The 14,056-nt window shown below is 36.3% G+C and overlaps 1 protein-coding gene across 2 annotated transcripts in view; it reads left to right on the top strand.

The window, feature by feature from the left end:
• SKAP2 (src kinase associated phosphoprotein 2) overlaps positions 1 to 14,056 on the top strand; it is a 121,657-nt gene that overhangs the window by 92,403 nt on the left and 15,198 nt on the right. For both annotated transcript variants that reach the window (XM_059479741.1, XM_059479735.1), the window contains exon 10: positions 10,005 to 10,073. In XM_059479741.1, coding sequence (XP_059335724.1) covers positions 10,005 to 10,073 — 69 coding nt within the window. The remainder of the gene's footprint in view (positions 1 to 10,004; positions 10,074 to 14,056) is intronic.

Below are 14,056 nucleotides of genomic sequence, written 5' to 3'. Positions count from 1 at the left end.
ATTAACCTGATACTAGTGAATCACAGCAATAGCATTTTCACTTCATTTCATCATTTTAGTTGGAGAAAGGATTTAGTGTAGTTGACATAATTTCATTTAATCGCCTGGCCCATAAACAGTGGAAAAGAGCAGTAGTGAGGGTTTGTTATTTTCAATGAAAATACCCAAAGGGTGAAAACTGCTGAATTTTTTTTGATCAGCGTGCAGTTATTGATCAACACAGGGAATGCAAAAATGTCCTGGTATAACATTTTTAAAGGAGTTACAAGAGAAGCATCTGGGAGCCAGACTTAGCTTGTGGAAACATGCCAACAACTGTATTGTGTTTCATTTCCCTGACATGAGCTATGCCTTGCCTTTTGTCCCTTTTTTGAGTAAGTTCAGGAATCATACTATAAATTTGAATACATTAACCTTGCAGATTATTATAGGATATTATGTGGTTTAAGCAAGATGCTTTATGAATTGTATGTATGTAAATTTTATGTCAAGTCCCATTTGTCATAATTAAGAATATGTAGTTTTCAGAAATGGCTTTTAAATTTAAGACTTGCTGCTGATCAATGATTATGAGAAACTTTACTTGACATTTACAGACTTTTTCTATCATATAAATTTGAGCTTGAGAAATATAACTGCTGTACATGGTTGTCAAATAACACTGTAGTACAGAGTTATACAGTATAGATTAGTTAATTGAATATTTGATTGCTAAATGTATTTACATTGGGAACTATTTATACTTTCTATGTAGATTTTAATAGCCACCACATTTATTTTAGCAAAACATTTTAATTAAAAGGTTTATAAAATGTCACGTTGAACACTTAAATTATTTACATACCTAAGAACTATTACAGGTTGAGAGAACAAACAAATTCATTTTAGTTACAGTGAATTCATGTAAATCTTTATTATGTTTAGATGAATATTCTTATGTACATGCCACACGTATTTAGGCTAGCAATCTCTAGCACAGATTCCTGTGAACCTACAGTAGAACCATGGAATAAACTTAAAAATTATTGTTTGTTCTGTCCCTTTGAGAAACTAATTTGCATTCTGTCCAATAATTGCAACTATTTTTTTTTGCTAGGGTGATGGGAAACAGAGAAGGAAGCATTTTTTGTTCATCAGACAAATAATTAGATGAGCATGTAGAAACATTAAAATTCAAAATATTTTCCTCTACATTGTTGAGACCTGTTAAGAGTAGAGTTATAAAATACTTTATTCTTTCTTTAAATGTTTAAGTATGGATTTATGTAGGATGCCTATGCCCTCAATTTGGGAGGCCAAAATTGAGGCTTTAGGAACAATTTTGGAAGTAGAGCCAAAATTGTGCTTTTGTTGAAATTTAGTGTGAAACTTTATCTTCAGAGATGCTTCTGTTTAGGTGTGGAAGTTGTTACCTAATATCTTGATCAAAAAAATAAAGGTAAGATTTAAAAAAGTACCTAGTAAGAATTAAGGAATTTCTACTGAGCTGTATTTTGTAATCACTTATGAAATTTTCACCTTCTTTGATGGCCTATCAAACAATTTTTTGATTTCTGAGTTTAATGTATTCTGACCAGTTGACTCAGCATATAGGATTAGACAAATACTTGATTTCTGACAAAAAAATCCCGTATCAGTGACTGTATTTGTAAATACAAAGTGTCTGTGAATATGAAAATGGGAAATCAATGAATGAGTTTCTGGAAGTGGATCTCTATAATTTCTTATATTCTTCATTATAGTAATTGTGTGCATATCCACGATGAACTTGCTTGTGATGACCTTTATCTTTTCTCTTGAGAAGAATTACTGTTATCAGGTCTTTCTTCATAAGGAAATAAAAAGGTCAGTGCAAAACCCATCTCTTATTTCTGTGCAGTGCACATTGCACTTTGGCATAGTTATATTGAATTTTATTATTAATAATTAGATAATTTTGTCAAATAAATGTTAATATCACAAATTTAGGCATTCTAAGTATCCCTGGTAGATACTCCTGCTTTTTCTGCCTTTTTTTATATCTCCTCTCCTCCAAAGCTTGCTATTGGTGTAACTGAGATTTGACATGCTTCTCTTTCTCCTAGTTCTGTCAGACTTGCAGTTTTTTTCCTACTTTAACTTTGAATTGAAAAACTCTTAATTCTTTTGCATCTATGTTACCCCTCACCCAAAAAAAAAAGAAAAAAAGGAATGTAGAGTATGTAAAAAGATTTGGAAGATTCTGTTTGGTTTGGTTTGGTTTGGTTTGGTTTGGTTTGATTTGATTTGGTTTTAATCAGAGATTTTAGATTATTTGTTGTTTGGAAGACTAGTGCAAGGAAGTGGCCAACCAAACTGAATTGAGCTGTCACTCAAAACATGACTGAAGATTGCTTATTTGCAAGGAGAGCTCCAAGCAGGAAGCTGAGTTCATGAAATCTTAATATATTCATAACTGGAACTGGGAATTGCCTGCACCTCTGTGGATTATTCAGTTGTCCCTGTGATATATTCTGTTTGGTCATTCGGGTGACTGAGAATATTTTTCCTCCCATTTTGACAGTTTTTTCTTAAAATCTGAAGGGCCTTGTGAAGCCCTAGAAACAGCCACTTTCATACCAACGACTTCTGTGTTTAGTAAATGTACAAAATTGTGGGATCTGAAGAGGATATTGGCTGTGACTACAGAATGGGGCAAAGGCAGGGAAGCAAAGTTACTGGAATATTTGGTGCTGGGGGAAGGAAAAAAAAAGAAAGAGGAAAGGTGCTAACATATATTTAGGTCTCAGCAAGTAGAAAAGGGAAGTAAAGCAAAGCATTCTCCTAGATTTCATGAAAATTGGTAAAAGACTCAGAGTAAAGTGTGAAGATCCACTTAGCAGCAACTATGGATGACCTTGCCAAAAATGTCTTTTGTAAATTTTTTTTATTTTGTGTGTGTGAGAGTAGCTGTTTTTCCTCCAGAGATGTGCTCTTTGATCACTTGTTTCTTGTTTTTTCCAGTAAAATAGTGAGAGGCCAAAAAATATGTTTCAGCTTTTAAAAATGTGATTTTTTAAAAATCCATTGTGCTACTGTAGTTCATGTGAATTCCTATGAGTGTGGTAATATAGGAAAAATGTGGTGTCTTTTTCACAGATGTATTTAGAAAGAGATACTTTTTTTCTCTCAGACAGTTCTCCAAATGCACTCATTTCTTTCTGTTACTTCTCTCTGTTATTATTCTTCATAGCAACAATTATATGATTCAAATGTTACTCTGTTCAACACTAGAGAATCACAGCCATAAAGTGTGTTTGCTAGTTGTCCTTAGTGGGACTGGGAATTTTTTTGTTTACTTTACTCTTTAATTTAACAAATGCTGTAACTCTGAAATACTTTTCTTAGGGCAGGGATGTTGTGTCTGCTTTTTGGTTTTGGTAAAGCCAGACCACTACATGTGCTAAGATTCACTGGGTGGTGCCACAGAAAGGTTGTTTTGAGAGAGTTTTTTTCTCCTGAAAATGTCTAAGTGACATTCCACTACTCCCATGTGACTTCTCCTTCAATAGTGATCCTGAGTTAATTTACAACAAAATCTACTAACCTTTTCTGTGAGGATGATGAGGTAACTTTCTCAAGATCTTCTCAACAGGAGGCAGTACTTCACTTGTAGCTGAGCTGGATGGTTTAGTTATTGCTTGGACAACTGGGAGTAACAGTGGTGCACAGTAGCACCTTTTAAAGATAAAAGGAGTGCAACTGAGGGAAAAAAAAGTGCAGGATTTCTCAAGGAGTACAGGAAGCCTCACATCTGGAGACTTGGCAAGATCTGGACAAAACTGAGTAATTTGAGCTAATCCTGTTCTAGAAAGTCATTAGCTTCAGCTGTGTCATACGTGAGCTATTAAAATGCACAGGCCCTTCTAAACTGCTGAACAGTTTAGTGTGCAGTACCAAAAGAGGCCAAATGTTGTTTCCTAGAAACCTGATCTAACTTTCTGAGTTAGAGCAGGGTGTTAGGCTGAGCAATTTCCACAGATCCCACCTCTCCCAAAGTTATTTTGTTATTCTAGCTTTTTCACTTTGTAAAGCCAGTGCTACTTATTCAAGGCCATTGAGAAGTCAGGACATTGTTAACATTAATAGCAGACTTCTTTTACTGTCTACTGGTTGGGAAGAGTGGTGTGTATATTTAACCTTACTTCAGATAATGGTTGTTTTCAAAGAGCTGGTTAAAACTTGTGCAGAAGTGTTAGTTGGAAGTCCCCTCCTGTTTAGATGGTGGTATATTTGAGTGAAACCTTTTGCCTGCATCTTGGAGTCAGACTTGGATCGCATGTGTTGGGAGAAATTTGGGTTAGGAATTGGCATGGGTTGTTGTCAACTAAAACTGAAGCATCTCAGTATGCAAATTATTTTTCTTTAAGATGTATTTTATATTGTTCATAACCCAGAGATCTCTTTTTGTATTCTTTTGGAATACAATTCTGTACTGCCTGTTTCCCATCGTATTTCTGAACACAATGATGACCATTTAGTCAGATGCAACTTCTGCTTCTGCTGACACATGTTGATGTCATCTTGTCTGCAATCCCAGTGTTTAGTCTGTGTTTGGGTGACCTCTTTCTATCATTGTGCTTGTGTTGTGGAATTGCTTTTTTTTATACTCAAGTTTGCCAAATAGGAATATAACTTTTTTTGTTTGAGCTGTTGGGTGGCAACTAGCTGACCCATAGAAGTAGCAATAAAATGTCCTCTTTTCTGTCATGGTAAGAAATTTTCACATTTATTATCTCTTCTCTAGCAGCCAACTTGTTTCCCACTTCTCTCACTGTCCTGGAGGCATTTTCCTTCTCAAACCATGCACTGTTGTACAGTCAGGTGGAGCTTTAATAAAACAAGAGTCTGTCTCCCTGTCTCTGCTGCCCCCAAGAACTCACACTATGGCTAGACAATAGCACCTTCAGCAGCCTTTTCCAAACTGCTTTGTTATTTACAGAGTACACTAGGCTGCTAATGGTGAGGTGAAATGTCAAGGAGCTTTGTGTAAATCTTCCAGTAAACTGCCATGTCCCAGAGGAGCTGGGGGAAAGGGACAGATCTTTGGGAATACTGGAGGATTATCAAAGTTGGAGTTTGCTAATTGCATTTGAAGGTCTCTTTGTACAGATAGATATCTCTCATATATAATGGGTGGATCTGGAGTCTGAAAGATACTAGAAATGAAAATCCCTGCCATTATAAATACACAAATCAAGGCAAATAAGCCTACTAGATTTTCTATGAAGCTGCTTAGGCTAAAACACTCTAAAACTTAGGGTGAAGTGTACAGGCCTGTACAGGTGACAATGCTGCAGAGAACCCCATCCCCAAGGCTGGGGAGCACTGACCTCAGGTAGGGTAATTTGCTGGCCCCGCATAAAACAGGGCATTAATACTTATTCCTTTGCCCCAGATGGTCACCAGACCTCACCACAAATGCTAGCAGAAGATGTCAGTTTGGCCAAACTATATAAACAATCTTCTTCTTAAATTTTGTGGATTTATTGCTGCTTTTCTGGAAATATTAAATGTTTCTCTGAGCAAGTACTCTTGTTTTTAAAAAAGTCAAATCTTGCTAATTAAAAAAAATGTAGCTGGGTTGATTTATGTTTCTTATTAGGGTAATAATCCATCTGTTATGGGGGGTGGGTCAATTCATAAAACTGTAAATTCTGGAGAGAAAAGATTTTGACTCTTTCCCATGGTAAGCATTTATTTGGGTTTGAGATTTCTTGTTTGCATTTGTGTGGAGTCTTATTTGGCAGCAAAAAAGCAGCGTGGAGTGTCTTGGTGTTAACATGCCATTATTTCTTTTACTTCCTCTTGGGCAGAACAGTGTAGACCTGTGATACTCAGTGTCAGCAGAGTTTGTGTACACACCTGGGTTTTTTTGCATGCATCTGTTCTCCCTGCCAAGTACAATAGTAAAGACACTATGTAGTTTTTTAAATTGTTTATTGAATAATAAATTTTTTGTGGGGTGTCTATCTTACAAGACTTGTTTGTATGCTTATAACCTTCTGACACTACAGTGAAATTTCAAATGAAGAGACATGAATGTGCATTACAAGTGTCTGATTGCTTGTATCATTATGAAATAGATGAAAAATTAGTTCTCTGCAGTACTTTTTATCTGAACTGATCAAAACATCTTCCAGTCGTGTTGCTAACAATATGTGATAGGAATAATAACTTCACTTGTTGTTGTGTTCCGTGCTGCAGCCGAGAGGCATGTAAATACAAGCTGCTTATTTGCAAGAAGCTTCCAGATTTGCAATATGATTGCTATGGAAACCGCACAATGAAAAGCTTATAACCATCTGTGTGGTTTGGTACATTTTGCTGCATAGCTGAGCTGGTTTTGTTTACTGTAATCAAAGCATTGAATAGAATACATTAACTCACAAACTGGGATTATTCAAGGTGTAAACTAGTGTTGTGCAATGAGAATGTGTCAGAAACTATAAGGCAATAGAATACCAAATAATAATGGCATTACATTAGAATCTAATGTAAAAAGATGGTTAGGTAACATGTTAGTAGAGGAAACTGCTAAATTTATGCATGTTTATCATGGAGATACCACATTCCATTGGAGGAATGCACTGTTCAAGCCAAACGTATCCATTTTATACTTATGTAGTTCAGTCTTTTTTCCTTCCTTCCTTATGTGGATTTATATAAAAAAACCCTCAGCAAATGTAGGGTTCATTGTTCACTTTTAAAATTTTATAGATGGTAGAATCATATGTGATTAGGTGATTATTTTTCTGGTTTTTCTTCAAACTGCAAATTAAATAAGTAAATTATTTTTAACAACTTCAATGTACTAACTGAAGAAAACCTTTAACAAATATATTTAGTTCCTTGTTGCATTGTCACAAGAATTTTGTAGGATGTTTGCCATTAAGGTCTCTAAGTATCAGTATAGTATGGAACATAATCTGTATATCAGGAGTTCTTAGGATCTACAGCTCTGGAAGGGTTCATTGGTTTGGTTAGTGTAGATTAGTCTCATTTTGACATAGTGAGAAGGTGGAAAAGAGTATTTTCTCTCTGCAGTGATAGTGATGGTGTGAAGAAGATATACAGATGAAAAACTGGAACAGATTAATTTGAAGGTATGCATGACTCCTTAGGCACAGTATCTTAAAAAAACCAGAAGTATTTCTACTGTATTTTTAAATTTGATTTTTAATCTTTTGACTCTGTGCCATGTTGCAACACAAAGTTATGCATGTTGCATCAGACTGCAGCTGTAATTCCTGAGGTAATTGAGGTTGCTGTGTTTAAAGGACACCGCCTGCACACAGTTACTGCTTCAGGCCGTAATATCAGAAAACATGAGTTAAGAACCACAGGTTCTCTTTTACTACCCTAAGCCAAGCCTACTACAACTGCTCCACTCTGAACATAATTGCATTAGCAAACAGTGTGAACCATTTGCAACAGATTCATAAAGCAGAGAGGTTTGTGCCAAGGACGCGATATTTGTTGTGCATGTTTCAGATGAGGCTTCCTATGCAGTTGCTTCAGCCTGATACCATGGACTGCATGCCCATTAGCAGCTGGACCATGTCCACCATGCTTCTGGAGTGCCCTTTCCAGTCTAACTGTACCTGAAACTTTGTCCTCTCTGTGACAACTCTGTAGTGTAAAGCAAGGTGGGATGAGTGGGGATGGTTGAGCTCCAAATCAGTATACAGATATGGTGAGTTTTTTGCTTGACTTGGACACCTTTTGGAATTCAAAGAGTTTTGATTCAGACATTTTCATATGTTCAGATGAGGATCTCATCAACTCTTGTTTCTAGGAAATAAATATTTCAGAAGAATACATATATTCTAAATATTTTCTGTGAAATCACAATGCAGTTTACATGTATTCAGCAGTACCTTACATGTATTCAGCAGTGCCTTACAAAAAAGTCTCTTCAAACCTCTGCTGCTGCATTACTTTAGTTGAGATACCCTCTACTGGAGTCAGTCCTCAGTTTAAACTGGTCTGATGACCATGACAAGTGATAGAGTTAAAATCCATAGGACATTCAACACAGCAAGTGCTTTAGGTCCAAACATTCAGTAACAGGGAATATTAACATCTGTTTAATGAAAGAATAATATGATAGCGTGTGTTGGATGAAGGTGTTTTTTTCTGGGAAAAGGGAGAAATTCTATAAAATGTGAATGATACTGGGGTACTACTCCATGTGAGGAGTGTAACCATGGTAGGGAACCTACAGAATGACAGTGCCTCCTAGTGCTCTGGAGAGCACATAGGGATGAACTTTTGCCATTTATGCTCCAATTGTGAGTTCTTAAAATAAACAGATGAGCATACTTGGAAATGTGTGACAAATGTTAATGCCAAGCAGGGGAATACATTTGAACATCTGAATGCAGTACATAGTTTAGAGTGTTTGTGTGTACTACAGCTTCAGATTTCTCCTGATCTATTGCTAGGATTTTTTTTTTCTTGTTCTTTTTCCACTCCACCTTGGCCTAAAAAATAGCTTATATTAATCTCTACCAGATTTTTAACTAGTCAAGATTCAAGAACAAAAAAATCTTATTGGCTTAGTAGGGCAGAATTTCAAAGCTCTTTGTAGAGTGAATCTTATGTTGTAATTGTAATATTTGTAGGACTGTGTATAGAGGTTAGCAGCAATTATGCATACTCATTCCAACAGGTCTACTCTTGTGCTTTAAACATCTGCTTTAATGTTTGCAGGAGCAGTCTTGTGGATAGATTAAAATTTTACAAGGTTAAAAAATCCTTTGAACTTTTGATATAAAATTCACTCTTTGTCAAAGTGAATGGGCAATTACATAAGAGTTTCACAATGAGGAACATTTTAAACACTGTGAGTGATTCATCTGTTGTCTGTCATTAGTAAAATATCAAAACTAGTTGCTGAAATGTATATCTTAAAAAGAAGCTTGACTATCTGTATATGATGTGATGAGTAGCAAAGTCAGAGAATTTAAATGTATTAAATGTCCAATTCATGTTTGAGAAGTGGGTTTATCAATATACTATTTCCTCATTCAGTGCAGCAGCCTTGTCAGTTTTGATATATTGTAAATGCCAAGATAAATTTGTTTCTACTTCCTTATGAACCTAAAGACAGGATTCGGCTAAAAGTTTGTTCCCCTTTTTTACATCATCAGCAGAATTGTTGACTGGGAAATACAAGGAGCAGATCTGATGTCCCTGTACTGAGTAGAGTGTGGATTTACTCAAGTGAGGGTCTGGACTTGAGAGAGTTCAATGTCTGTGCCAGACAGGGAGGATGGAGCACATCTTTCGAAGTTGCCTGTGGGGATTTCAGACTGTTCCAAGCCTGCTAGCCAAAAAACATGCTTTAGAGCTGATCACTGCCAGGTTTTCTCTTTTCTTGTCTCCTAAACTTGCCCTAAGTCATTTGATAGAGTCTGGCTTGCTTAAAACATGGTCAGGCACAATGGGCAGGAGTAGTGAAGGGCATGGTATCTGTAGTGGCTGTGTTCCCATCATGCAGGTGTTGAGCTACTGTGTCTGTAGGACAGTGTGGAAGGTAAGATTTCATCTGCCTTTGTTGCATACTGCTCTCTACAACTGAGTTATCGCTTGGGCTGGGGAGACTTTTTCACACCTTGGTTTCCTTTTCTTTATCCTTTTCTGGCAAGAAATGTATGCAGCAGAAGAGGACCCTCATTCTGATTGCCTCTGAATGATTGAAAATCAGCAGAACTGCAGCTCTATATGACTGCATTCAGACCAGAGTGAAAAGGGAAACAGATGTTCACAACTGAGATTTTAAAAGAAAGCTCTTGGAGTGTTTGGATGGATGGCGGAAACCACAGAAATAACAATGTCCCAACTTCTGTATAAGTGCAAAAATAGTAAACAAGGCTTACAGTCTGGAAATACAGAGTGTGTTTTCCAGGCTGATGTGGGCTGTAATTCCTGTCAGCTGAGGTGGCCCTTCAGAATTTCATTTGCAGTTATGTGTTTTGCAGAAGAACGTCTTTCTTCAAAAGCTGAAAGGTCAAGCAATGAGAACCAGGAGGAAGTTACCACTGTTTCAGGTAATTAAAACCTTTCCTCTTTATTTTGTGTATACACTTTCTTTTTACCTTTATTTTCTTCTCTCTTCCATTTGCTGTTTTAAAATAATGTTTTTATAGCTCTGTAAAGCTGTCTTTTTTTACCGGGTATGTGATGGCAGCAAAACTTAAGTACCACTTAGGATGCATGAAAACCACTTGAGAAGGATTTATAAAGTAAGCCAATTTATACAAGGTATTCCTTCCTGAATTACTTTGTAATGACTCAATTAGCTTTCATTTCTGCACAAAGGAGATTTAGTTGCATAAATTAGCTTATCATCATTGAGGAAGTGTCACTGCTAAAGGACAGTTTATAGATACAACATGCAGTTGCTGTCAAACCTATAAGAATGTAATATAGACATCTGTGTATACTTTGTGCTTGAGCAGAACAGACTTCTGCCATTCAGAGACTAACAGGGGACAACAAGTTGCCCAAGGGACTGGCAATGTAGACGTCTCTGAAAAGGTCAACTTGACACAGGCTCTGACAATCGACCCAAAGCTCTGTCTTCTTTGATAAAAATCAGATAAACTTAAGACCACTAATTGATCTGCAGCCTGTTTAAATGTTGGCCATGCATATCTTCATTGCATATGATTACCAGAGAAAGCAAATGAATCAGGTAAGAAATGCCAGAGTCCAGTGACAGCAGCATAAAAATTGGAAAAGGACACAAATGCCCAGAAAGGCTGTGAAGGATATTCTCTCAGCTTTAGCTTGGCAAAGCGCCCTTGTGCTAATTATCTCTGGGACTGGAAAAATAACTGCATGCACCATGTAAAGTCACATAGCCAGGCAACTTTTCTTGATAGAAAGGTATTTCCAGTTATGCTTAAAAACAATATATTTTTGTGCTTCAAGGGCACAGACCTTTAGATAAACTGTTGGTGATTTGACACAGCAAGTAGAGAAGACTCGCTTCTTATCAGACCTTACACCTTTGTGAGATCTGCTGCATTGTAACTGTGACCTGCACTGACATGCAATCTGGCTCTCCTTCCCCCATTGCACATAATACACATAATTCTTTCAGGCCTGTCAAGGAAGGGGTGGGCAAGAAGAGTTCCTTTAGGAAGTAGCTCTGCAGTGCTCTTCCTGTTGCAACATGTGGAGAGGAAACAGAGGCCTGATTTCCTGACCCATACAGGAAAGCAGGAACAGGTTGCTGTGAGGAGTTTTGGGTTGCTTTTCTTGGAAAGGAAACAAGAGCCGAGCCATCAGATGCTGTTAGCATTGTGCTCTGCTAAAAACATGTGTAAAACAACATGACTCATTACAGCCTTAATATTTAGTACTCATTTAGACATTACTGTAATTATAAGAGTGTGTTGTCATAATGGAGCATGGGGTCAATCCAATTATAAAGTTGCCAACAGCATTTTTTCCCACTAATGTACCTTCCTGAAGTTCTAATTGGTCATACTTTTAAAAAACCAAAACCTTAGCATCTGCATTTTTAAAAAAATTTAATTGCTATGAGGACAGCCTTATCAGTCTTATTAGTATTTGTGTAATGTCATTGAAAATACCATAGCAGTTCTCCCCAGATGTCAGGTTCATTTCAAGCAATAGTTTTGTGATCTGATCTTACATAGTTCACTATTTAACTCTGGAAATTTGTTTGACTTTTAGGGCTGAGTTGACATGAGTATTTCTGATAGGCATCACATCATAAATACCTGACATGACTTGAGAATATTTTATGATTTTCTACACAAACAGTGCATACATTCTTAAGTTTAATTTATTGCCTCACTTTACTAAACCTGAACTCAGAGAAAATAGTCTGCAAATTGTTTGCTCAAGCTCCGCTTGAGCTCAAGCTGATTAGTGCAAAAAATTTTCTTTTTTTTCCTACTCTTTTCTTGCCATAACATATTTCTACTTCAATTAACTTACAGACTTGAGTTCTTTTTATTCTGTTCTTCTTGGTGCTGACTCTTGCTGCTGGATAGCTTTGCATTAACTGCTAGGAACCTAATAATTTAAAAATACCAAAGCACTGAAGAATTTCAGTTATATAATGTGGCTTGCTGGGTCTTTTTTGTTATAACTTTCTACCCATTATCATTTCTACAATCCCTATTTCAGTAAATGTCTTTTTTTTTTTTTTTTTTTTTTTTTTTTTTTTTTTTTCTTTTTGCTTTATCAGTGTAAATATGTTGATTTTTGGGTTTGATTTTAAGGAACAGAAGAATGGAAGTGAGAAAGATTAAACCAAATATCTTGGGATGTATTAGAGTTTGAGTCTAAATAAATACCCTACTGTTGTTTTGCCCTTATTTTGTAACTGTGGGATAAAGGGGCAAGTAACAGGCATTTTTTGACGTTTAGGGCATCATCAGAATGAACAAATAACTGGATTCTTTAACAGAGCTTGTCTTGTTTGGTGATTGAGACTCAAAACTGAGAGTCTAGATCACTTGTGTCAGGCACTCATTCTGATAGCATTAATTTGGAACTTCAGCTGTACCTCCATCTTTAAGCCTTTACGATGGTAAATATTGAGCACATAATTACCCAAAGGGGCTACAGTTTGTATTTTTCAAATGTTGTTAAATAATCTTCAAATCTGACACTATTAACTTTTGAAAAATCTTACCAGGAGTTGAGGAACATGAGTCAGACTGGCAAGCTGTTTAATATACTAGGCAGTGGACCACAGTTGTGCATGGAAAACATTCACATGTATTCCTTCATTCCACAAGGAATGTGCAAGCAAATAAAACTCCTGGCTCTAAATCACTACCATAGTAGGGTTTGCTAACTTACATGTCATCAGCGTTAAAATGGACGACTGAAACAAATCAGGCACAATCACATTTATCCTAATGTTTTATGTAGTGGATTTTCATATTTAGGTTGTAACTTTGATTTTGTTTTGGTCTGTTTAGTGTTCTGTCAAGTTTGTGCTCAGAAATGGGAATTGCAAAAATTGTCACAATGTAAGGGGCAGAAATTAACCTGCAGATTGCCTTAGGCTGCAGTGGGATAGCACACTTAAATCTCTCTGCAATATGTATTATTAATCTGTTTTTCAAGTTGTGGTGTGGTTTAGTTCATCTTTTCTGTCTATTGTGGTTGTTAGAATATTATTATAATTTTTCCCCTTCAGCAATTCATGGGCATTCCTAAGTTTTAAATAGTCTAATATTTGAGATGCATGCTTGAGTGATATATTTTTCAGATTTTTTTTTTACCTGAACTGATCACCTTTCTTTCTTCAAGCATGTATTGTCAGATGCCAGTATTTTTCAGTGAAATAAGCAGTCCAAGACTACTGTCAGAGAGTAGAGAGGGTGGCAGCCATTGTCTTTTGATCTGTCAAAATAACTCTGAAGTGTTTCCATCCGTATATTGAACAAAAATATCCATTGTTCCTACTACCATTACTAGAAAAGCAGAGATGGCTGGAGTAAACCATGAATAATTCTTTTTGGAAGAGTATTGATAACTATTGGGTAGTAATTCATCCAGATAGCTGTCCTGGAATATAAGAAATACTTTCTGGAGAAACAACCTATCCAAAATCCTCCTCACCCATTTCTTGGGATTGGCAGTCTTCAAAGCAGTGAGTAGATAAAACCAAACTGCTTTCTGCCCTCAGCTACACGCTTAATGGTTTTTTACCATGTCTTATTTGTATTTCTGGCCAAGTGACCATATCTTCAAAATGTAACCCACTTCAGTTTAGCAATTATGTCATCATAGTATTTTTAAGGCATGCAACATTTTGAAGTGTTTGAGAATAGAGTGTAATTGTAACAGAGTAACACCAGCAAATCAATACCTTTTGAATTTGAACTGTAATGGACATGTAAGTTCTTGATGCTTAATCCATCTGTTTTCAGGTACTACATGTGTTTAAGAAGCTTCACATTATTTCACTGCCATATAAATACCAAATTCCTTTACTCAGACCTCCTGGTTTTGTTTTATACCATTCTTCAGAGGCAAT

The sequence above is a fragment of the Ammospiza nelsoni genome, chromosome 1 (assembly GCF_027579445.1).
Source record: "Ammospiza nelsoni isolate bAmmNel1 chromosome 1, bAmmNel1.pri, whole genome shotgun sequence".
Taxonomy (NCBI): domain Eukaryota; kingdom Metazoa; phylum Chordata; class Aves; order Passeriformes; family Passerellidae; genus Ammospiza; species Ammospiza nelsoni.
The sequence above is the reverse complement of the archived record's forward strand: the minus strand, read 5'-3'. Positions and strand labels throughout refer to the sequence as shown.